Consider the following 26,376-nt stretch of genomic DNA (forward strand, 5'->3'; position numbering starts at 1 on the left):
GCAGAATTTTTTTTCAGAAACAGGTGACACTGTATTTAGGGTTTCAAAGTCTGAGAAAAACCTGCTGCACTATGAAAAGCCATTCACCAAAAAATATGCAGCATTTTATAACAAGAACGCAAGTTCATTTATGCACTTCAGTTTAGCTCCTAAAATTAGACCTTTTAGCCCAGCGCTACAAGACGCAGCCTCAAGGTAAAGCGTTCTTCTCTCATACTATTGGGAGTCAACCCTAAATATTTCTACCAGCACATGGCAGTCCCGCTGTGCGCAGTCACGCACCTCACAACACACTACGGCAGCCTGGCTTGGACCGCAGAGTTTTACAACGTTATACTGCAGTGTGAAGGTAGATGTTGCTGGTATATTTGATAATTCATTCTCTAACAATTCTTTAGGCAACAAAACTGCTTTGTAGCTTAACTGTACTTACTCCTTCCTGTCACAATGCATAATAAAAATAATAAAAAGGGACCTGATTGCAATTTCTCTACTAATTAACAGAAATTGTGAACCTGCATCCTTGTAGAAGAAAAGCATTAAGATGTTTCAGACTTGTAGTATTTTTGTTGCTGTTTCACTTCAAGATCCTTAACCAGCCTGATTTGTGCTGAAATGTGTCCATTTCCAAGACTGTTTTCTCCACTGACCTTTCCCTTTTCAGAGGTTGGTGAAACCAACCCCAGAGCTATGAGAAAGTCTAACCTTCACGCAAAACATGAAGTTTGTCACTAACGCCCATTGGTTTCTCAAACTTAACTGAGACCAGCAGAGAAAATACTGAGCACAACCAATAACCAAGCTGGGAAAACCAGAGCAGAGAACAAACCAATTAACAGCACAACTTGGCTGTGCTATTCTGCCCAATTCAACAACTCAGACAACCAGTTTCAAGCTTGCCCCTGGTATTTCCCCATATCAAGAACATCTTTTTTTCTCTCCCCGTCAGTTTTAGTATCCAGTAGAGAACTGCAAAAGAACCAGGTGTCCTGGTCTGCCCAGAACGGGGCAAGAACCCACAAACTCACGTTTTGAAGCAGGGGTCCCCCGAGAGCAGGGACATTCCAATCGTCACCTGGAGAGAGGGGACAAGGCACATCATTAGCCATGCTGCAGTGACTTCACAACAGCCAGGAGGTCAAGTGCTAGGTGTAAAGATTAGCGAGATCTAGTTCCTTTCCAAAAGAAATCAGCTTCAGGGATTTAGCAAGGTATTTCCCTCTCTGCCCCAAATCACTGGTATCACAAGCTCCACATTGCAGCAGCTCAGCAGGACACCAGCCTGGCCACCCTGACAACGCGCTTAGAACATTTTTCCTCCTTCCTGTTCGTGATTTCTTTAATGACAAAGAATGCTACCGAGGGTCACTACTTGGCCAAATGGATGCCAAGATATCAAAGGGCACCTCTGATAATGGGAAGCTTTCCAAGTCAGACTAGCAGCACAAAAACAAAATCCTGTCTCCGTACATAACAGGACCTTCTCTCAGGCTCAGCACCGCACTCTGGCTGTGATCTTTCCGAATCCAATAGTAGGATTTCCACTGTAGCAGCACCAGCTGCCGTACCTTTAGGATGGAGTTGTCCTGTCGGGTGTTCTTAGTATCGTATCCTTCCAGCAAGCAGCAACGGACAGTGGACCCAGAGCCCGCAAATTCTGCCAGATTTAGATCAGCAAAGCCCAGCTGTTGCCAAGAAAACAATGGAGGGGAAGGGGAGAGAACAAAAATTACTCAATAAAGGGATACACAATGTCACACAGACCAAAGGAATAGAGCGCATCTGTCAGTTCCTAATCCCAAGCCTGGTGGACATGCGGAGGCCTTCAGGAAGGCAGCCCCGCACAGAGGAAGGACACCCAGTAGTGCTGCTGGCCAGGACAGCGTTAACCAGCCCGCAGCCGTTGCATAACTAAGGACATGGAAGGCACTAGGTCAGCGATGTGGAAAAAACAGAATCACACATACACAAACATAATAAGGCACTCTTTGTATCGGGCCATCCCAGAATGCAGTGGAGCATGTGAACCAGGAGATGAAAGGATATTGTTACAGAGGAAAGTGACACCATCCCGAAAAATAAATCCGAGACTTTCAGGGCAGCAAGCTGGAAGTGCAGAGCCATGCAGCAGTGCGTGTGCTTTGTCCCCACAGACTCGGATGCTGGGCTGGGTAAACTCCTGGAGCAAAGTTTCCTCAACACCGCTAAGATTTAACTAGCAAGTGGTATGCTTGACAGACAGAAGGGAAGAGAAATATTTGGAGAGATTTAGTTGGAAGCTTTCTAAACCTTCTCTAACAAAGGGTAAGTAAATAGGGAAGGTAACAGAAAGCTGAAGATCACAGGCAAATTCAAAGAGGGTACTGATGCCTCTAGGGTAAAGGCAAACACAATGAAGAGAACTTTTGTTTTTCTGCTCTAATTCCTGGTTTCAAAGAAAAAGTTACAGGTTCTTTTACGCAGAGCTTTAGCGATAAAGGTCAGCTGCATCTCATCTAATCTGATCAGGAAGAGCTGCTGTACCCTGTGTTTGGCCAAACTGCCCAAGCACGGAAAGTTTGCGTCATTTCAACATACAGGTCAGCTTCCACCAGAACATGGAGAGAAGGTGCAGAAGCGGCAGCTCAGACACAGCTGTCACTCTGTGCGTTGCAGTACGTTTCTCCTGCCCTGGTGTAAACGGGTGAACACCAAGCCCCAAACAGTAGCACCAGCCTTAGGAAATGTGATGCTGTGCCAACTGTGGAAGCTGATGGGCAGTCACAGCACAAGGCACACTTGCTGCCGTAAGAACTCTGGCTTCCATTGTTGCAAATCAGAAACCACAGCCTGCACAAGATACTGGATTCAGGGGAAGACAGCAGCAAGATTAGCGTATCTGCTTCCTCAATCCCAGTCTCAAAGGGGAACAAGTGCTGGTGGCAAAGGAAAAAAAAAAAAGTGGGATAGAGCAGGAAACTTTCTTCAGCAAAAAAATTAAGGAAAAGAAAACCCCTAACTTTTCTTCCCTTTTTCTTTTCTTAAGAATTCCCTTAACACTGAGTGTTTCTCCAGCCCTTGCTGCGGATGTTCCCCCGTCTCTTCCAGCCAAAGGCTACACTGCTTGCTGAATATTCACTGATAATGAAAAAACAGAGAATTTTTATCTCTCAGAGATAAACGGAACAGGAGAAAGCCACAGAGAGAGCTGCAATCCGTCACTGTGACAAAACTGGAAGACAGAGGAGACATGGCATGACCACACCAGCAGAACAACATAGACCCAGATCCCTCTTCATCCATGGCAGCACTAACTTCTCCAAGATCGACACTGGAGGACGGAGTGTGGGAGAACCCTTCAGTGACCTGCACAGTATGCTGAGGTCAGAAGCTCTTCTCAGGAAGCAGACTCCCAGTATATAGAGGAAGGATCCCTTAACAAAAGGATGTTTTCAAATGTAACCTTTCAGAATAGTTTCCTCAGTTTTCCAGCCAGCTGATGGTGTTTCTTCCAGATCGGTGAAAGAGTTTCCGCTTTATCAGTCCTTCCTGTTGGCTTCCGCTCTATAACCTCTGACACCGAAGTGACATTAACGTCAAACTCAAAGGTGCGCAAGTCGATGGAAACTTTGTCTTGAGCACCAACAGCCCTGTTGCTCTCAGTCCCTGCTGAGCGGGGACCAGGTAAAGAGGGCGTTCACAGGCTGCCTTTTCCTCTAAACCTGCTGCCATGACTGCAGGAGTTTTCAGCTGAATGAAATTGTTTAAAAAGGTGAGGACTCATTGTTTAGAGTGGAAAAATAGTTGCATGGACATACAGACTTCTGCTAGAAATATTAGGAATCCTAAATCACTCAGTTCTGCCATGAGGACCTGCCTGGAACAAGTCTGGTCCAGAGCAAGACTATAAGGCTTAATCACCCCGTCCGGAGCGACATCCCTTGCTTTTGAGTTGACAAAATGCTCAGGTCATCTGCTGAATTCTAGGAGAACCCGTCTGTCTCCTTCACAGGAGACCAAGCAAGATACCAGCCCAAGAGATGACAAGTACTTGAGCTCTGGTCTCCAATTCCAGGCTGGAGCTACTAGGTGTCTCAAAATGTCACTAAACACAACTGTAGGCCGAGTAAAAGGGAAGTGAGTTAGAATACTGCCCAAGTTAGAGCCCGGGTTAACTCCACCATGGAGACATGCCTTCAGCTTGCCTTTAATTCTGCCTTTCCAAATAGGGGAAGCTTGAGGATGGACACTGGCAGAAGGAACAGGCTGATGCGTTTACTCTGTCTCAGAGGCATGTCTCCTCCTCCAGCTATGCTGCTCTCCCTGGGCAGGCAGCTCTGCAGAACGGAGGAACAACCCTTCCCTCAGTGTGAATTTAGTGAAAGAGAAACTGATGGCCCTAGAGACCCTGTCCTAACTAGTCAGCAACTAAAAAGGCACAGTGTGGGAGCAACACTGCCCTCTACCACGCAGCATGGCAGTCCATAGGAGCGAGTGCGGTTCATCCTTCAGAGTCAGTTGCCTCCACAGTCTCCGGAAGGATATTGATTAGAAGAAATTATTACAAGACTGTGCATGACCTGAACATCTGTTTATTAGAAACTAGCAGCAATGAGTCATTTTCAAACAAACAAGGTTTCAGGCTCTGCACAGCTCAACTTGTAAGCCAACATTGTCTCTTGGTCCAGCACCAAGAGGGGAAGGGGGTGGCCCATTGTCTCTCCCAAAGCACAGGCAAGAAAACAGCAGGGAACAAACCAAAACTAACATCCCTGCTGATCTGTTTGTTTTTTGTCTCCTGTGCTTTGGGAGGCAGTGATTTCTGCTGTAGATTTCTGCCTGAACTTACAAGGCAGCGGGATGCCTACCCCAGCCACAACTGGCTGCTGTGTCCTGGAGAACAGACCAGGAGTCTGTGTTTCTTTATTAGCGAGATGCTGCCAAAAGCCAGAGAGTTCACATCTGACTCAGAACTTCCCCAAAGTTTGAGGACATGCAGATCATCTTCCCAACCCCCTTCTCAAGTCCACATCCAGTGCTATCTGGATCCTGTCCCAGTAAATTGATTTTCTCGGGGAACCACTTAACTCAGGCTTAAACTAAGAACTAACAACTGTTTCTCCAGATTGCTTCATGCGGCAGCATCTGGTTTCTAAAGGGTGTAAAGCACCAGCAGAAGACAAGACCATCATCACTTTGCCCTTTCTGTGCTCTTACCTTTGAGTAGGTTTTTCCGCCCTTCAGCTCCTATAACGAGACACAAAACAAACAGGAAAAGCAGCTATTATATGTGCTGGGGAAGCAGGGGGAAAGTCATTACTCAATTCTGGAATTTGCTCTCAGGATTTCACAAATCTCTGTCTCTCAGAGGTTACCACCACCCTGGTTGCTCCCACCCTCTGTCAAGCACCCTTGCTGGAGAGAGAGGCTCCGTTCAAGTCACATCCTGCCCCGAACAACCTTTCCTTCCCACCACTGCCCATGGAATTCTTCCTCCTGCCAAAAGCGCAGCTTCTAACCAACACCACTACACCGGTGGCACTAGCTCCCAGAAGCAGAAGGCAGATGCTTACCTTACGGACTGACACTCGGCAGATGCAGGGGTCCAGGAGTCCTGTGGCTGGGTTGGCACTGATTTTACACACAAAGGTGAATTTCTTTTTCCAGCGGACACAGTTTTCCTGAACTTCCTCTCTGAAAATGCAAGGAAAACATAAAATACAGTATTCAAATAAAGGTACAAAGTCAAACCAATCCCAACTATTAAATATCTTTTTTAATGACTGGCAGCTGGCCTGTAAAGATCCCCTACACCACAGTTCGGTGCACGTCACCTGAAACTGCACCACACAAAGGTGTTACGTTAACCTCAAGCTTTTCACTAGTCAACGCAGGTAAAATCCACATAGGTTACAGGAAACACTAATCACCTCATCAACAGCCTTTGCCTTTAAAACTCTCACAAGCTCTCTGACATTTCCTGCTTAGCCAGTTTAGCCTGGACAGAGCCAACCTCCCTAACTGAACTGGGCTGAGGGTTTGCAAGCTTATCTTCCTACAACGAGCCCGTTTCGTATGGCCTCTGCACAGCAAATGTGTTTTCACGTCCTGGACGGCTTGTCCTTCCCAGGCAGCCATCCTGCCTCTTTTGCTGGGACTAAGCCAGTGAGGACAGGCAGCTCGAAGGAGGACAAAAACGCACGAGGAAATGCTCATGGGTGCATGCAGACAGGACCAAGCCAAGCAAACGCTGCGCTTCAAAACCGAGGGGTTTCAGACCGTAAAGCAGTCTCAGCCAGGGAGGAGGTGGTTTTCCTTGCACAGCCTCTCACCAGCCTGCTCCGATCTCCTGGGGTGGGTGGAAAAGTGTATGGCTCCAGCACCGCCTGAGCTGCAGGAGGGAAGAAGCCTTCCCAAACATGGGAATCGCTTCGGGTATAGCTTTGGCTTCTGCAGAGCCCTCGGCGGAAGCTGGATGTTACCCCTCAAAGGAGGCTGGTTCAAAGGAGCCTGGAAACAAGGTGTGTGGGTCCTTCCACAAGGCTCTGGTCCCCCACTGATCCTCCGCAGGACCTGATCCGTTTACGGCTCAGAGCTTGGCCCTCAGCCAATTAAGTTCTCCAAGTAATGAGGCCAGGGGGCAGGGAAGGCACTTCTTACAGTTATGAGCAAGTAAGTTTGCATCTTGCTCTTATCTCTCCTCTTAGCACAGGACAAAGGGGCAAGGGCACCCGATAAAGTGTTTGCTTTAGCAGGGAAAGGGAGGCTTCCCACCGTCTAACTAGGGCACAGGGTGAGCCAAAGAGATCGGTGGCAAAGGGGAGAACGATCGGTCTTGGTATTGCCTCAACTTTCTCCCCAGGGAAGGAAGAGGCAGAAGGCGACGCACGGCTCAACGAGCTCCTCTGCAACCTTGAGGTGAGCCCAACGGGACAGATACCAGGGCCTGGATCCTGACCCTGGAGGCCCCTGGAGCCCCAATGTGCTGGCCAAGACAAACACAGAAAACAGCAAAGGGGTAGCTGACAAATAACTGAAACCTGTAATCCTCTGTAATGCAGATTAGGGTTGATCATCCCTGTTTAAAACCCGGGAAAACAGAAGGCAGCACTTCCTTCAAGGCAGCGAATTTAAACTCCTTCCCGACAGCACTAAGGCTGGCTATTGAAGTTACTGGAAAGTGAGAAATCGAAGTGCTGAAAATACCTTCCAATCTGGAATTAGTTCAAGATGAGATTTGGTTCTCATCATTCCACTCAACACCAGTTCCTTCAGACAAGGGAAGAAATACTTTTAGGAGAGATTAAAGAGGCTTTGCTTATAATAAAATATTCACTGAGCCAGCCAAATAGAGCAAGTGAAATTTCAGGTGTAAGGTGCCTTAACCATGACTTAATAGCAGGTATCTTGGAAAATCTAACAGAAGGAAAACTCAGATATAGATGAAAAAACAATTAATCAGAATTTTAAAAATGCTTGCAAACATACATGATTCAGAAATGTAAGGAAGGTACATGAGATGCAGAAAACACTGAATGTTTTAGCAGCATTAGTTATCTTTAAAAAAGAACTACTATTTTCCGGAGAGCAAGGCTAACACGAATTCTGCTAAAGACATCAGAGCTTCAAGCTGAATCCTGGAAGGCAACTACCAGTGAACGATTTTCTGATCGGACAGGTAAAACAGCCTGTTGCTGCAAACCTTGCTCATAAACGCAGCTCAGAGCTCTAACTCCTGTCACAAGCAAATATTTAGGTGACTAAGCTCCGGCTCCTCAACCCACCACATGTGCCCGGCTCCCTGCAGCTGCTTCGTCAGTAGGATCAGCCAGAACCGAAAAAAACTTACTCATGAGTTCTCGCTCGTATTACAATGCAGCTACGATCAACCACCTGCTGGATGCTGCTAAGTCCAATGAAGGCAATTACTTCAAAACGTGGCAAAAAGTGCTGATTAGTAATAAGGAGCTCCTTCACAGCTAATTTGCTGTCAAGCGTAAGCTCTGCTAACAGACATTCTGCTTCTTATTAAGTATGTATGTTGGCTTTTCAAAATGGCTGCAGATACCACGTGACACGAGGGATTAGGAAAAGGATCTGTTGGGGGGTTATGTTACCCCCAGCACCACAAGTACGAGCTGCAGGTGCGTGTGTGGCTTGGAGCTTTTCACATCTTTGGCATAGCCTGCACAGGGTGGAAAAGAGTTTGCAAGATAAAAGGCAGAGCTGCTGTGCAGTCCCAAGTTTCACAATCATTCAGCAATGACTTTCACCTTTCTTTTGTTTTCTTTAAAGAGTGGCTTTTAGGGGTGGGTCTGTATCATTAGACAAGTGAGTGGCAGCACTATTGTTTCAAGCCAAACTCTAAAAAAATTAGTTCCACATTTCCAAAAGGTGGCATGTGGGGAAGCAACGGGGTCTGTCTATCCACCTCCCACCGCACTATCATTAGGTTGGTAATTAGAGAACACTAAAATAGTGGAGAAAAAAAAAAGTGGACTCAGATGAGAAGCAGTTTTGTATTTAGCTCTAGAATGTACAATTAGGAACTGTTGCACAGAAACCAAAAATGCACAAGAAGCGTGGCGAGGGCTGCACCGAGAGGCGTTTCCTTCCATCCTAATCACAAGGCACCTAAAAGCAAAGCAGAAACTAACAGCTTAAAACCAGAAGTGGCTAATTTTAAGATTTACTCTGTACTTGGAGAGCCAGAAATAGATCAGACCAATGCCTGGTACTAGGTGCCAATCCAATGGGTCTTCAGAAGTTTTATTTTAAAAAGCCATCTGTACCATTTTGCAGAAAACTCCTAGAAGGCTGAATCCCTGCCAAGCTGAGCTTTGTCCTCTTCTGACTTGAGACTTATTCAAAGCTGTGTAATTACTCTTCCAGACCTAAATATACCTCCTCAGAACAAACCGATGCACCGCTGCAGCTGTTTTTGTGAAAAGTGGAGCTCCAGAAAGAGCTTCTTGGGGTCTTCCAATCCCAGAGCTGCTCACCTACCTCTAAGCTCCTTGACCAGCCAGAAGGGGCAGCTTATTGCATCCCCCTGGCACCATCCTACCCCTAGAGGAGATTCCCCAGAAAAAGAGCAATGAGAAGATGTTTCCCCATAGCATGGTATGAACCCAAGTAACTGGAACGACGCAGGGCAGTGACCCACCAGTTTACTTGCTTTTACAGAAGTAGCAGCCCAGTGAAGCCACCAGGGCCTCTTTGGGTTCAGAGCTCATGCACAGCTTTACTGCAGCTCTGGAGACGTGACAAACGGATTTTGGAGAAGAGTCATTTACCAACTGTGATTTCAGCGCCACGGACAGAGTAGCACTGTTACAGAAAGCCACAAAGCTCACTATGAATGCAAGTTAGCTAAAGCAAACACGCTAGAAAAAGGCCACGTTTATGACCCAGGCTATCTTGAGCTATTGTGGGCCTCTCTCCCACATGAAAACCTAGCTAATGAAACGTCAGAACAGAGATTAAAACTTCTATTTAGAGATGCAAAGCTGCGCTGCACCCAGCTGGGTATCATGCTTCAAACACACAACCCGCTGAGAGAGTTTCGCCTTGCTGAAACATTTCGAGAAGCAGATGCTTCACTCTTACGCTATGGCAGTAGTCACACGTAAGATAGTTAAAAGCACAAAACATCATAAAAAGGCCACAGGCTTACTGGGAGGACAATGGCAACAAAAAAAATAGCTTTCTGAAGCCCAGTGTTTCAGTAGAGCAATGTGTCTCCGTCTGATGTTTTGTGCACAGGAGCAGATGTGGGAAAACCTCAGGCTAAACGAGGCAGTACTGAGATAAGCACACACAACGAGCTGCTTCCCCCCTCTTGGAGATGCAGATCTGTGTCAGACCCTTCAAACAGAACTAATCCTCCTGCCTGCTCGCAGCAGCCGCTTCTCTGCATCCTCCTCCTGCTTCACCGCTGGGCAGGAGCGAAACCTCACTGAAGCAGCATCTCGATCTGATAAGGCACAAGAGAGATAACACCATTTTAGAGAGGCCAGCAAGCCAACTGCCAGCTCAGATGCATTTAAGCGTGAGGGATTGAAAAGCAGCCCTCGAAGGGGCCCAGACACACACCAGCAGTGGGTCTTTGGGGGAGGAAGGTAACAGAATTATCAGTACCAGCGATGCAGGTACAGTCCCCGCAATTGTAGAGGTGGGGAAAGAAAAGAAAACAACCAACTTATTTCAGCAGGTTGCAGCTGAAGGGCATCTTCTGCAGCATTTATTTACACAGCTCTGCCTTCAGCTACAGAGTCCTACCGTTAGGACGGCCTCATGTATTCCTCAGCACTTCCTAAGGCTGAATTAGAGCAGGATCACTGACACTCCCCTGGCTTGCCAAAGCCTGGAACAAGCCTGCGTTATGCTCCAGAGAAGATGGTAACTATTTTAACTAGGTTATCTAAGGCACAGCTATAGAGAGACCTTTCGTAAGTGCAAGGTAAAAGTCACTTTCAGCCTGTTTCAAAACTGAATTGCTAAGACACCCAGGTCAGTAATCAGTACTCACATCACTGCGCTTGCAGCACGCTACAATTTATATTATCCTACAGACACAGCAGGTCCGGCTGGGAACAGAGGGCCTAATCACTGCCTATAAAGCACAGAAAATACAAAGGTGGGTGAGTGTATACACCTAATAGAAAGTGAGCCTTCATTTATCTGGTTTCAATTCTTGATCCAGAACCTTTAGGTATCTCCAAATATCGGGCTTAGGACAGTGCTTGTCACTGTGGCACATGTACTATTAAACTGCTCTTGTCCTGAGGCTTTGCCACTCAAACTCCTGGCAAGGAAAAGGAGAAAAATTGACAGCGAAGACGATGCATCACTGGCAGAATGCACATGGAAGAGCAGTGTGGGAACACCTCACACTAGTAAAAGCTTAGGGCTGCCATGTTTTTTATCTTATTGTCAACCTCACACAGGCTAAATGCAGGTACAAATCAGAAGCGAACATGGTGCAGCAGCAATAGGTGCCAGGTGCTGGGAAGCTCAGTGAAAACATATTGCGAGACTGAGAGGTGACACACCATATTCCTTGGGGAATGCCACACGGGATCATTAAAAAAACCCACCTGGGTACATGACGCATGGAGATCCAAGGCAGTTTAACCTGGAGGTGTACAAGTGCTTTGCAGCAAGTTATTTACACGGAGGGGTTTTGCCTTGCCTGAGCAGAAGGAACAGAAAGGGCTGCAAGTAGTTCTCAACAATAAAGTTACTCTGTTTTGACTGGGCTTACATCACTGACCAGAACAACTGCCAACCCAAAGAGCGGGACGGCCCCCCCCTGCAAACAACCCCCCATTCTCCAGCTGACAAGCGCTGGTTGTTGTGTGCTGGACGTCAGCAGTTATGATGGAAAAATGGCTCAGGGACAGATGATGCAGACTGTGTTACCGAGAGAACCAAGCAAGCCTTTGTTGTTCCAAACAAGTCGTATTTAGATGTTTAAATTAAACAAGGGGTCAGCAGTAAGGCCACCACATCTACCACCTACTCACAAAAAACTTCTAAATCCCCAGCAAATCCATTCCAATGCCCCATGGTGGAGAATGACACCTACCCAGACCTGGCATCAGCTTGCCCCTGTTAATTTTGGTCTTTGTTAGCACCACAGGGGAGATATGTATGGGCTCTCTCAATATTAGATTTGAATATCAGTGCTTTTAGGAAGAAGCATTCACACCACCCAGCATTTTTTGGGGGGAACAAGGCAAGCTCCAACACTTCTGGATGCACATCCATCCACTCTCGTCATTTGCTGGCACCTGGGGAGGTGGGCAAGAGCGAACAGGGAAAGAAGAGCAGGGAAGAGTCAGCTCAGGAAACTAGATTCCACTTACACAGCTCACAGTACAGCCTGCATAATGCCTGTTTGACTGGAGAAGAGACAAATACAGGAAAAAAGGATTAACAGCAACGGAGGGTGGGGGGAGCTAATGGAAGAAACTTCATCCACAGCTGAAAAACCAAGGTAAGGAACAGTCAAGACTATTTCACTGGGGCACAGGGGATGGCAACAGCACCAAGTATGCGAAAGGCGAGGGAAGAAAAGAATTGGAACAAAAGCAATGAGGCGAGCATGAAATAAAAACAGGGCACAAAGAATGATTTAGAAATCCTCCTTAGGAGTGAGCTGGTATCTAGCAGGCAAGCGATTGACTTTTTATGGCTTTAACCTTATTTCCAGAAGAAGCTCGTTTCTGTAGAAGCACAGCTTTTGAACTGCGCGTTCCCCCAAAGGCAGTGATCAATCTTGATAAAGGTCCACCAGTACAAGCCAGGGAGTGATGATACCTACTGCAGAATGGGGGTGGCAGTCAATCACCAGTAGAAAACCCTCCAGCATCAGCATTCTTAGCTGTGTATTAACAGCTTCTTTGAAAGGCAGTGATTCAGATATGTCTGGACTCCAGTCACATGCATCCAGGCATCTTTAATAAGTGACAGACATGAAATCCTGCACCTCGTGCAGAACGTCCCATAGGCAAGAGCTTCCCAGGGCAGTCCCTCTCAGGTACTGGGTACCCACACCCTCCAGTACATCCAGAGCTTCTAAAACCTAGCATCAGGGATTATTTTAGAAAAAACATTTCCAACCATTCCTTGTATCTAAATCTTAAAACTGTTAAGATCCTCCTAACGTGAACTATGTTAGAAATACTATGAGACACAATGGAAGTTATTAAAAAATAGCGTGCAGCTGGTGGCCTGAGTGTTACAGCAAAAGTTGCATAATGAAATAAAAATTGTGCCAAATGGAGAAAGTCACAGAATAATGATCATTTAAAATTTAAGCTATAGAACAAGTCAGATGAGTTTTGGAAGGGTGGAGCAGGGAGAAGGCAAGGGGAAATAATTCTAACAGACTAAGTTGCAGAGCGGTAAGGGATGTGGACCAACACTTCACAGACAGGAGGACATGCCCAGCAAAGCCAGACTGCTTTGAGGTATTTATAATTCACACTGACTTCTTGAAAAGGAGAGGAAAAGCTGGATATCAGGAAAACAAGGACGAGAAGGGACTGTAACAGCAAGTGCTGTGCAATACGTCCACTGTTACACACCGTGCAGAAGACAGACCAACCCGAAGTAGTGCAAATCCAAGGATTTCTTGCCACATCTACGGAGCACAAGCTCTTTTTGGGCAGAGGCCAGGGATGTGTGCCAGGAGCAAAAACATCACAAGCAAAAAAGAACCAAACTCTTAAGTGTAAAGGAAGGAATAACTGGGTAGTTGACTCAGTTACTGAAATACAAGTCCGTAATAACGTGCGTATTGAATGCTGAAAGGCGCATTTGCTTTTTTTGAACTCTGATCATGCACTGAGTCACCAAACCAACTCCTACTTCTATTGTTCCAATAGACTACGTTGGAGCTGGATTAGCCAAGAAACAAACCATGTGCCAGGCTGCCCAGCCCACCACCAGCGCTTTCCTCTCTTCAGCAAACTCACAAGGATTACATTACAGAAGAAACAAGAATAGGTCTGCACTGCAGATTTCACTTGAGTCTGCCCAGGCCAGTCACCAGCTACTACCCTCAGGACGCTGTACGCTGGTGCTGCGTTCTCCAGCCTGTCTCAGAGATGCTGTTCCTCTTGCTCTCGTGGTTGCTCAGCGCTGCTGAAGACTGGGCCTTGTGGTTCACATCCAACACGCTCTGAAGAACTCATGAAACTTGGAGCAAAACCACTCTTCGGATCTGATTTTCTGTAACTATGACCGCTGAACAACCAAACGCGCTCTACACATAAAACAGGCATAGGGACAACTTAACTAAGAAGGCCTCCTGAACTCTTTCAGCCAAGTCAGCTGGAGTTATAGGGCATGAGCAAACCCAAGCTGAAAGATCTCCACGTTACTGAGGGATGGAGTGCACAGGGGAGGGGGTGTTTGGGCTTATCACCAAGTCAATTGGACAGTAAAAACCACAGAAGTTAGAAAAAGAAAAAAAAAAATCCTGACTTTGCCAGTGCCCGTTAGTCCTTGGCACAAATCGCAATTCAAATTTCCCCTGTGATTCTAACAGACCAAGGAACTGAATCTTCAGAAGGTCCCAAATGCTTCTGAAAAGAAATTTTTAAAAATGAGGTTTGTTCTGTGCAGATGGTTACAAGGTTAAGGTGGATTAACTGACCTCTCTTCTACGTTTCTGTACCACACTGCAGTTTAGAAAGTCTTTTCACCTCTGGCAGACCGTAGATGTAAAATGAAGATTCACTGATTATCCGCTGCCAAGATATTTATAAACTTTCTTCATCTCCTAAGTGTTAGCTGTCATCCTGAGGGATTCCAGATTTGCCTTTTGCTGACTACATTTAAACTCCTAGTGAAGAAAGACAGCAATGTAAACTCCAGCAAGGAGAACTCTGATAATATCCCGACTACACAGGGTACAAGGCATGGCTAAAACTCCACAATGCAAGAAAGCTGAGTTGTAAACAAGATGCTTTTGTAAAGAAAAGAGAAAGCTACCAAAAAAAAATAATAAATAATCCACATTTGCCCTCCAAGGTGAGAAAAATCAAGACACGGGTCAGCTCAATATTGCAGGGCTTTGCTGGGCTGGAAAAAAAAAAATCCTGAAGGGAATCAGCACAGGACTAGAAACAACACCCCTAACACAAGTGATGTACACAGAGACAATTTTTTTTTGCCTCTAAGACAGATTTGTGGCATATGATGACATACAGACAACAGAATAGTTAAGTGACTTTTTTTTTTTGTTGCCAGTATCAAGCCCATTTCAACCAGGAGGGTTTGCCAGTATATAGCTGTACCAGATTAAGTCCTTATAGTGCAAATTAACTTGCACATGAGGCCAAGTTCATTTCTGGAATAATTTCATTAATAGCGTGTGATGTAACATCACTGCAATTTGGCTCGAGTAGGCTGAGGAGCCCTTCAGTAAATAAGCTGCCTGAAGTCAACCCCGGTGCTAAAAGTAGGTTTAGTTACCCAAGAGGTAACACCCTGCTGTGCTCAGACATGTTCACCTGTGTGTCACTTCTGTGGGGTGTACATACAGTCAAAACCGATACAATAGTGCAGGAGAAAGCCTTTTATACCGTAACAGCAGCTTTTTCATTCCACAACAAATACAGGTGCTTTGCAACGTTTCCTTTATAAAGGCAACGTTCACCAGTACAAACCAGGTCACTGGTTTTAGGACAAAGTACAGACACATTCTTCCTGAACCTCTGGCCTCTCCATCCTTATCTATTGCCGTTTGAGTTTATCAGCAAAAAGGGAGAAAAGGTTTACAAATAAGAAGCTGCTGAGTAAAGTCTGCTGCCCCCTGACTCATCACCACACAGGCTGGGATTTCTAGACCCTTCCTGTCTCAATCCGCCCTTGTTCTGCCCCGACTCCAGACTATGCCAAAGCCAGTGTTACACCAGAGGGCTGGAGCCAGCAAGAGGGGAGAGAAAAGTGTCTGAGACAGAGCAGTTAAAGGTGCTTTTGCTCCTCTGGAGTCACATCTCCAGACAAACACAGTTCTCTAAGAAAGCCCGGTATCTCATGATGCAACTTCTCCTAATCAGAGAAAGGTAATTTCACACATCACATCTTGGTTAAAAGCAGAATACAGGAGAGCTCTGCATTCTGTGACAGCAGTCGGTGCTGGTTAAGCCCCTGGGAGGCAGGAGCACACGGGTGTCCTCTGCTCTGCTGCCAGGAGCGGTTTTCTGAGGATCAGAGAGCTTCTACCTCCTCTGTGGCCGTCGCTACCAGCTGTATTCAGCTGTATTCCCTTGATTCTCCCCTACTGAGAGCAAAAGACATTGGAGATGTGTATGCATCGCCTCTGGAGGGAAGACAACATGCAGATTTGTTTTGAATGAACAGATGTACTTGCATGGAAAGCAGGAAAAGCCATTGCTATAAATCTCTATCAGAAATGGACCTTAAAGGAAACAGAGGCTAAAAAGAGTATGATCAGCTACTCCCTGTACAGCAGAAACAGGGTATTCAAAAAGCAGAAAGGCAGCAAATGTAAGAAACAGTTGTAGGAAACACACTCCTCCACAAGACAGTTTCCCTTGCGGTAAGGAGCGCCGAAAACATAAGATGAGCAGCACTGTACTTGAAAGGAATTCAACATTTACGCAGATGCAGTTGCCTGGTGCTACCGAGGTACGAGATAAACTGTATCAGGCTGCTGACAGGAACCAGGAAAAAAGCATTCCTACAGAGGGGTTACTGCATAATTAATCTGTAACAGAGGCAAGCAGACTACCTCTGAACAGCCCTTATTGCTCCGGAAACAGGACACTGCACTAGCTGGGGCTGACCTGGTACAGCAAGTCTGCATCAAAGTGTGAATGCTATTGCTCCGTTCCAGGGCAATGAAGCATTAAGAGATGTGGAAAAATTGCTTAATTATAAATATCCTAGATTCCTCCCGTGTATGCTGTGATATGCAGGCTAGGCAATGATGGGAAGAACAGGAACTAGCAAGAGAAACAGAAAAAGCATGATGAAAACACAACCAAGCTGGCAACCCTCTCTCCAGTCCAGGTATGGGCAAACAAAAATCCACTGAAAACCACAATATCACACCCAACCTCACCTTCGCTGTTTCAAGTGTGGATAAAGCCTGAATAAGTTCAATACATGGCTGGTGAAAAAAAAAAAATAAAAATTCTCACAGCCTGAGTTTTTCCAGTCAAGCCTTTCCTTCCCCCTCTCCCGGTCATATGTCTTTTTATTTTGATGAGCAATATTATCCCTTAAGGACTGGAAAGAGAAGTGACTGGATGGAAAACAAGGCAATCAGAGACCTTCAGCAGGGTTTACTCTGGCCTTCCCATTTTGTACTCCTCACAACTTGCATTTCAGGAGGAATGGAAACTCCAGCAGCAGGCACGAGGACAGGCAGGCGTGTGCTGACCAGTCTTTCATGTGGCAGCTGGCTGAGGGAGTCTCTGTTGATCATTAACCCAATATCCATTAGTGAAATACCTTGCCACGGTCACTTCATACAAAGTTTTCCTCTGGAAGCAAAATGGAAGTACGCGACTACCCCAAATTTAAACCCTGAGGCCACATCCCTTTCACAGGGTTTCCTACTACAGGTTCCTTGATCTGCTTTCCCGCTGTGAAGCCAAACTGGAGCATAATGGTTGGTCATTTCTGAAAGGCACCACATAAGACGTTAAATTTCATTTTCTACACTCAGTACGCTGAAGGACAAGAGAAGAGACTTGCCACATTAAGGCAAACATGCAGCTCTAGGAAGTGGCAGTCTCAAAAGATAAGTTTTCTATCATTAGTAGGTTCTTTCAGAGAGCACATTTCAGGGTAGTTACTAACCACATGCATGGGTGATGCTCTCTGTAGGTCTCTAAAGCTGCATTGTTAATTAATGCTGCAGCTTTCTGGCCCTTCCAGGGCAGTAATTCTATATACTCTCTTCCTTCCATGTAAGCACCCTCAGTGCTTTCAGGCTAAACAGACAGGGCTCATTTCTTATTTAGAATGCAGCATACAGCCGTCAAAGTATTTTTAGCTCCAGTTCCATCTCCCACCACAACATGGGACTTCCTTCAAGGCCTCCTCTCATCACTGAAGTATGATAAATTCTGCCAGAGGAAAGGCATAATCTCTCACCAGCTCAGCTACTTTCTATTCACAGGGAAAGTGTCCGTTATACAGACTGTACATGCTATTGCTTATCTAGAAAATCCTGTCTCTTCCACACTTGCCTCCTCCCAATCCTCTACTCTCCACGTGCTTCCTCTTTGTTTTTTCCCCTCATCCGCAGAACCCCATCCTATTTCCTTGATCTCTTCCTTAATTTCAGCTGCACCAATTGAACTGCATGGGAGGCCCATGAGAAGCACGTGAAAATGACATCCATAAAGATCGGTAATTTTGAATCCCTCGGAACAATTCCCTTTCTTGCTCACCAGATTAAAAATACACCAAACAAGAAGGCTGTTCATCCAGCAAACACAGGCACAACTGTTTGTCAAGTGGGAAGTGCCTTCAAACCCAGGCACTAAAACGAGATGCTGAGTCCCACTGTATGGTACCAGCGAGATCGTGATGCCAAGTCCGGGTTACGACAGTGATGCGTATCGTGTCTCCCAGCATGTGCAAAACAGCACAACATGCATAAACTGCAAGAAAAAAAACCCACAAAACCCCAGCCTCTCATCCTGCAGGGTAAGCAGCTAGTACTGGGGTGAGATAACACATCCAGACACCTGAAATAATCACCTTTACAGCATGGATTACTGATCACAGAATCACAGGCCACCACAGAAGAAAAAAGCAGATCCGAACGCTGGTCCAGGGCATTCATGAAAGCTTCTGTTTTATTATCTAAGAAGCCACGGCTACAAAATAATTCCCGACCCATTTGGGAGCAGGCTGCAAACCCAGCACAGAGCTGGCAGCCCACAGAGGATGCAGAACATATCCTGTTTGCAAAAGGGAGGCCGCACACAGAGCCGCATCCGTCTGTCCTTGCACAGATCAGACCTTACAGGTGGATGCTGCAAGAGCTCACCATCCCACTCCGCCAGGCTTGCAAGCAAACAGACTTGAAGCGAGGAAGGTTTCTGATCTGAGGGAGACGCTGGGTTCTTTCCTGAAACACTACCAGATGTAGCTTCCTGAAATAAAATAATAAGAAGAAATAAATCTGCACCTACCTCATTCATCTAGAAACCGGTACCAGAACAACTTGCCATTGGCGATGTATGGTCTATTAAAATACCAACCACTGTGCAGTGAGACCACAGGCTCCCGAAGGCATGCATGAATTCCTCAGAAATACAGCTACAAAGCTAGAGTCAACACTGATGGCAGCTCAAGAGCACAAAGAATAAACAGCCTGGAAGCCATTTAGGTTTTGCTCTGTATTTAAGAAATAAATACACGTCTTGAAGTGGGGGCAGCCTCTCCCACCTGCCCATGTTCTCAGCCAGAGCTGATGGTTTTGCCCACCCTGCAAACCAGGTGGGTCACAGGGCCTCGGTCTCAAAGCAGAACATTGATTTCCCATGAGCAATTTTTTGAGCCAAGGGCTGCTTAAGTCACACAGATAAGGCCGTTGCTAAGAGGTGGCTGTCAAAGGAGTGCCAGCTCAGAATCGGTGATGAGGGGGAAGTCTGAAAGCCGGCTGTATCCAAACATATTTACTGATGCTGTACACACAGCGTATCGGTTACAGGGCTTTAGATTACAGCTCCTGGTCAACAAAGCAGCTCCTGCCTGAGCAACAGCAGGCGGAACAGGAGTCAGAGCATGAACAGACACTGTTCTTTACTCAACAGGATACAGCCCCCGTGGCAGGAAGGCTCTAACGTAATTCTGCCTGTCTTGTGACAGGCTCCAACATGGTGACCGGTGACAGGAAGAGGTAAGTCCGGCACAAAACAAATCCACCCAACCCAACTCAAGGCCTCTGTGGTTTGGCCCCGCAGGTGTAGCAGTCAGAGCCCAAAAAAGGTGATAGAAACGCTCTGCAAACTCAATGTGCTGCTTAAGTTCATCTGTAGCAAAGAGCTTGCAGTGCTCTATCACCGCTGCACTTTTCCCAACACCTTCAGCTTGCCAGAGGTTGAACCTCATGCAGGGCTTCAGCTTTTCCAACTTTCACCTCCATTTACCAACACTGCTGGAATTAAATCTCTTTTTCTCATCTTTGCCGTCTAGTTTCTCTACATTTGTTTCAGAATGCCAGCACTGCAAGTACTATGACTTAATATTATCCTGAACTAGGTTAATGTTTTATTGCAAATTGTTTTTAGAGGCCATATTCAATTGCCTTCTCCACTAACAGCCCCAGCTTGAGGCTGCAGCCAGGAAAGAAGCTGGTCTGGAACATTAAAACTCACTCAATCTGTATACTAGGAGTTCGTGTACACAGGAGAAAGCCTACGTTTTTGGACACATTTGCAACAAAAGCACTTACTTTAAAAAATGTTATCCTATCATGTGCTCTAGCAAATGATAGAACCAAGCACACATTGTCCTAAAATGGGAGAACAGTTTGGAGCCAAACGCAAGTTCCTTCTTCTACTAAATTGTGGCAATCACATACGAATCCAGAGCCAGAACTCAGTCAGCGACCCTCTTTTTGTTACAGCTAGTTTTCTTCCTTCTTGGAGACACTGACTCTAGAAGAAACTATTTAGTTACCCAACCTTTGTTTTCAGGCAGACAGTGGTGAAGATTTAGATCTCAACAGGGCTGAATCAGACCTTTAGTCTCTGACTAGCCAAACGGCTAACGATTTTCCAGTCTGAAAGAGTCAAAAGCGGTGAACATGGTTACCTGAAGGATCCTGTAACACCAGGCACAGCAACTACTTATGTAAAGACAGTGAATTAGTTGATTTTTAACTCTCACCACTGAGAGCTGCGTTTTGGAGGTGGTACAACTTGCACCTCCCTGCACAACAGTTTCTGAATCAGCCATGTGTTAGCAGCGCAATGCTTCTCCTTCTTTATGTCCTGCAGAAATGAAAAAGTTGTGCGTACCACTAAGACATGATGCTTTGCATTCCACCAGCCGAGGAAAGCAAGTAGCTTTAGATCTGTACCTCCATGAGGATGACAAAGCCACACTTACACAAAAGCTGACCTCAGTCCACAGGGAGCTATCAGGATGAGATGCCTCCTCAAATGTCAGCATTTCCTTTGGCTTTCTGGATGCAGCTTTATACACAAAATAATAATAAAAAGAAAAGCATGCAGGGCAGGGTGGCGTTTCACACTTAATTAAAAGCTTCAAGGGTAAGAACGCTCTTGGTTCAGGCTCCGGCACTGAAATACTCTCAGGCCAGACCACCCCAGCACAGCCAGCTCTTCCCAGAGCAAGCCCACGAGCACACAGCTGCGGGGCTGCAGGAGACAAACTACGCTCTTTGGTGCAAACAGGAGGGCCAGGATCAGAAAACCAGGTTGAATTGCTGCGTGCGCTTGGAAAAGCAAAACGAATGCAGTTCGAGGTGCCTTCAGAAGACAATGAGGAAGGTGGGAAATACCCTCAAAGCTACTCAACTCATGCAAAAGTCTTTCCTCTAGAGTCAGCCAGGGGCTTTCAGAGTACAATCCCTTCTTTCAAATCCAGAAACACCAGAGAGAAACTGCTGGCACACTAACAGAACAAGGTAGGGTGAAGTGTCCGGAGTCTGTGGACAACACCTGGCTTTCCACTTCCTCCACATCATGCACCGGCAATGCTCGCTGCCAACACGCAGCCAGAAATCACTCAGCACCAAGGTAAAGAGCATCTGGATGTCACTCAGCATTAACTGACACACTAAGCAGTGGGAGGGGGGAAATGCAATCGAGTCTTCCTCTTCTGCGGTACCCAAAGATATTCATGTACGTACTACATCAGCCTGTAGATTTAGGCACTCATTTGGCCATCCAACCTCCTGCCTGCACCAATTTATGGATCCAAAACCTCCTGACGAGTTTACTGGATCATCTCTCTAAGAACAAAGATGCACCGCCCCCCCCCCAAAAAAAAAGCTTCAAACTGGTACAAAACGCAGCAGCCCATCTGCCTCACAAAATCGGTTGCCATGAATACATCCCTACTGCTCTGTGCCTGCTATTTTTAAAGATACTTGGGAGGCAACTGAATTCACTGGTGGTTGTGCTATTTAAGTATCTGGATTAATGCTATTCAAGGAATATATCAGTACTTCTCCACTGGGAAATACAGCCCCTGCTTGGCCTACACCTGCCTTGGATGCATTTTCAGAAGACCAACTTCAGTAATTCAGTGGCAGGGTGATAAATGCACAGACAATAGATGCTTTTCATGTGGAGCACTGTAAACTGAAATGGGTGAGTCTTATCCTCAGAAGCCCTGTCAGAGCAGAAGGAGACTTTACAAAAGGAGGGAAAAGACAAGAAGAAGGGTATTTACAGCTGCAACTTCAGTCACTAAATATCCATGGTTTAATGCAAGGCCTGAGCAACGAGTACCTGCCCACAAGAAAAAACAGACCAGAAAACCCAAAAGAGAGGCAGATCTCCAAAGCTGAATATGCTGACAGGACCTGGACCTTTCTCAGAAGGCCTTGAATTCCTTAGAGCATTAAGTCTTAACGAATTTCAGACAGGTTGCTCTCCAGCCACGCTGCTTGGTGCCAGCCCGGGCTGAGGAGATGTGAGCAGCTCAGCCCGGTGCCCCACCGGACCCCCAGCGCCAGGTGCCAGCAGGTTCCTGAAAGCCAGGCTGAAGTGGACTTGGGACTGGGACGTGCTGGCGGGAGCTGGCAGTACAACCTCTCACCTCTGCTCTGCTCACAGGTCACATTAACCTGGTGCCACCTAGCAACTCATTGGATAGATCATATTCCTGGTTCTCATCACAGACATGGACAAGCTGCCAAGTAAGTCTAATGTAAATAACCTGAAAAATCTGTCTCTGGAGATTTGTATATTCTCAGACAACTCTCTCCATATCACAGGTCACTAAACTGAGAAAAAAGAAAACTGATTTAGTGTGTTCTAGGAAGAGTTCCTACACCTACCTCTCCCCTGCAGTTTACAGACTCAAAACAACATGGGACACCTTTTTCAGATCAGTTTTCTGAAAACTCACAGGCAGAAAGAGCTACTGGTGAGCTCGATTATAGCTACATACCCCCCGCTGCCACAGACAGCAGCAGAACACCAAATCAATTGCTGAGGAAACACCAGACTTTTTTACACAAGCAGCTCATGTAAGAGGATGATACACTACAACCTCAACCACAATTGGTTTTGGAAGTGGTTGATTTCAGAGAAACAATGCTGATCCTAAATAAGGTATAAACTTCTAACACAGCATGGACACAGCATCTCCTTCCCCTTAATCTTTCCCCAGATCCAAAAAGTATCAAAAAGGTCACGGAAGAGACCAGAGGAGCACGGAGCGGAGTCAAGGCATGATCTGGGAGCCTCTTTCACATGGTAACTCTTCTCCTCACTGTTCCTGGAAATTCATCCCTCCTGAAGGTTCTCTAACTGCAACAGGGTAAAATATTTGGAAAAGGTCAAATGACTCAATACCACTGAGACGTGTAACATTTCAAGTAGGAACAGGTTTCCATGTGCTTTCAGTTAGAGTACAGACAGGTTAGGGGAAAGGCGGCAAACCCAGCAGCCTTCTTCCCCTTTGCTCGTTCGTAAGCAATCAAGCCAGTTGAAAGCAACGTGTGTTTGGTTTAAATTACAGATGATTTTGCTGCTGGAACACATCTGCACACACCACGCTGAGCGAGCTGCTGAACTTCAGCCAGCTCAGAAAACAACCCAACGCAACCCCAACGGCTGGCAGCATCCGCAAACCCCAGCGACAGCTCCTAGAAGCTGCTTTCAGGGACAATGAGGAGAGCGAGCTCGATATTTCTCAGAACACGCTTTCCCTGAGACACCCTCCAGTTCAACTCATTTTATTACGACTCCAGGAAGCAGAGGGGTTAATTTCTTCCCAAGTTCACATACTGTTTGAATTCCTTAGATAAGCTGCTTCCACCAAACCCAAGGATCTACCCTCAGGCGAGAACACTGTAAGGAAAAGCTCTTTTGATAGATTTTCTTCAAAAGAGAAATTAATTCAAAGTCCATTTTTGGAGGTGTTCCACGCCCACGGCTTCTACAGACTTCAAATGAAGTTACACCATGTCTCTGGAAGAAAAACCATGCTTTGAGCAATGCCCTACACTCCGATTTGCAAGACAGAAATGTTTTACACTTGCCTAATAAAATTCTCTCCTGAAATGAGAAAGGCCCATGTGCAGCACCACAAAGAGGAAAACCAGATCAAACCAGACTTTAGCTCTGGGATACAGCAGTTAACAGCTAGCACAAACTAATCCTGTACCTTTAAAACTGAGCAGTCGCTCAGAAAAGCAAAAAAACAAGTTTTGAAAGCCACCAAAGACTTCCTTCACATCTTGAGGCAGAAAGCAAGCAAGTCTGGGCTGTTACCGAACTCGCGTTTGCATACTACTTGTGATAATCTATGGTACATAGTTGGAAACAAAGCAAGTTTTTATTAGCAATTAGTAGCAGGAGTGGGGACAGACTTGCCTCAAGGAGTCAGAGAAATGCCAATACACGATGGCAGAACAACCTTGTAAGATGTGCAGCACAACAATCTCAATATGACAGATCACGTAAAAAAGAAAATACTGGAGCTACAGACTTGGGAGATGCAACAGCATCAGTTCAAGGAGATAAACCGTGTCTTTTAACACCGATAACTTTGACTCTAGGCGGCAGTTTCCCCTTGCACAGTGATTTGCAATGCAAAGCAAGCTCCTTCCACTCTTACCAAGAACAGCAATTCAGATGCAAAGGGTGAGAGCAAAGTTGGGATGGGTTAATCTGCTTAGATGTAATTTTCTACAGAGTGAATTTCAAGTCAGGCACGCAAAACATTATAGCAAAGGGTCTGAAACAGCATATGAGAACTTGGGCAAGGACAGGGAAGAAAAAACAAGAGAGTACTTCATCCACAAACCCCAGCTCCTTTCAGGGGAGTGACCTCCCACTCCCTCCCCACACCTCAGAAAAATTTAATCCGGCTCTGATCAGCCAACACCACCCAGGTTCAGAGCTCTCCAGCTACATTCTTCCCCAGCTCCGGAGAACGATGCGGCATGTGGAGTCTTACAATGGAACTATTAAAATCCCATCAAGGGGTAGGCAAGTGGTAGCCATATGCTAAATCACTCAAATGAAGAATAACCAGAGAAAGAAGCACAGCCAGGAAGCAAGTCAGCAAGCAGCTTCTTACCTGGTAGATAAGCTAGCGAAGTCTCCTCCATCTAGCAGCCTGATTTTGCAGAACAAAACCCCATTCACAAAGGGGACAGCAGTCAGCTCTTCTAGAGTGAAACTTGTCTGAAACTTGAATTTCTTCTTCTTCATCAGGAAAGCCATGGGCAAATTCAGCGTGGAAAGCCTGGGAATTCCAAACAAGATCAGGGAGGAGCGGCTCAAAACACACAGAGAAGCAGAGGAACAGCACTTGTCCCAAGAGCACAAGCAGGGAGTAAATTCCAGTTCAGTTACAACGATGGCCCAGCTTCAAACACACAATTCTCTTCTCTTTGGTGGTCGGATCTGGCTGTGGGATCATCGCCACGGCAGGCTTCAGGTGAGAAGGAAGAGGTCAGATTAAATCTCTGCAACATCTCCAAGGGAAAAGGGAGGGAGAGAAGTCGGTCTCAGCTCCAGACCAGCAGGAGCTGTCCCAGTCAGAGGTTGCTGTGCTTTGTCTTCAGCACAACCCCTCCAGAAAGCATCTCTTGTGGGAAATCATCTTGAGTCTCTGAAGAAGCCTTAAGTCTGCGGGCAGCACGTTCAGACAGCTTCCAGCTTCTATCTCCTCCTCTTGTGCCTGATACAGGTCTTCGGGTTAGCCTTTGGGAGGGAAATAAGTAAATTAGTCCCAGACAGTCTTGGGCTCCTCCTCCTCCTGTTCTAAAACCTGTTTGGATGGGTAATATTCAGTCCAGACTCATACCAGTCTTAAGAGGTATGGCCCCAATTAGCCTGGCCCCAACATCCTCTTTCTCCCTTTTGCCTAGAGCAAGCTTCGCTGTTGTCATCCTCCTCATAATTTCTGTTTTGCAAAGCAGCTAATAAAAATCTGCTCTATTTTCATGCATCATCCTCAGAAGCAGTTTACAGAGCAACATCAGTCTAACACGGAGTCTAACAACTGTAAGCATCTCAAGAAATGCAAAAATCTGTTTTGTTTCTGTGTTCCCGACCAGCCATAAGTGTTAGCACCTGTATCTCATAAATGGAGAACCATAACTTCTGTTTTGCAAAGCAGCTAATAAAAATCTGCTCTATTTTCATGCATCATCCTCAGAAGCAGTTTACAGAGCAACATCAGTCTAACACGGAGTCTAACAACTGTAAGCATCTCAAGAAATGCAAAAATCTGTTTTGTTTCTGTGTTCCCGACCAGCCATAAGTGTTAGCACCTGTATCTCATAAATGGAGAAAGCAGCACAGATGAAAAAAAAAAAAAAAAGGCAGTCTGCTCCAGATTACACAGCATAACAACCAAATCAGGTCATCTGGCTGGGCAATAGCCAGGCCCACCGAAGTATGCTGCCTTCCCCCACCGCCAGGTCCACACCAAGCCGTGCCCCACACTGTTCAGTTTTGGGGCTGGAGACGGTAATTTCATTACACATTTACGCAACACCTAAGCCAGAGAGGCCAAGAGCTGATTAGCATCTAGAAGGGATGAGGTTATGAACGCTGGGCAGTAAACAATCCTCGCCGATACTCAGAATTAATGACTGCAAACCAACGCGGGCAAAGCTCCTGCTGTGTGTGCGGTTAAGCCCCTTGCCCGCTCGGGCGGCAGCGGGAGAATCCAGCC

The 26,376-nt window shown here is 46.2% G+C and overlaps 1 protein-coding gene across 1 annotated transcript in view; it reads right to left on the reverse strand.

Moving 5' to 3' along the window:
• Positions 1-25,399, reverse strand: part of FAM102A (family with sequence similarity 102, member A) — a 31,764-nt gene extending 6,365 nt beyond the window's left edge. Inside the window, exons 1-5 of the mRNA XM_009876220.1 lie at positions 24,769-25,399; positions 5,553-5,673; positions 5,197-5,226; positions 1,569-1,685; positions 1,029-1,075 (exon numbers count right to left, since the gene is read on the reverse strand). Of these exons, the coding sequence (XP_009874522.1) occupies positions 1,029-1,075; positions 1,569-1,685; positions 5,197-5,226; positions 5,553-5,673; positions 24,769-24,914 (461 nt within the window). The 5' untranslated portion in view covers positions 24,915-25,399. The remainder of the gene's footprint in view (positions 1-1,028; positions 1,076-1,568; positions 1,686-5,196; positions 5,227-5,552; positions 5,674-24,768) is intronic.
• Between the last annotated feature and the right edge of the window lie 977 nt (positions 25,400-26,376).

The sequence above is a fragment of the Apaloderma vittatum genome, unplaced genomic scaffold (genome assembly GCF_000703405.1).
Source record: "Apaloderma vittatum isolate BGI_N311 unplaced genomic scaffold, ASM70340v1 scaffold31930, whole genome shotgun sequence".
NCBI lineage: Eukaryota > Metazoa > Chordata > Aves > Trogoniformes > Trogonidae > Apaloderma > Apaloderma vittatum.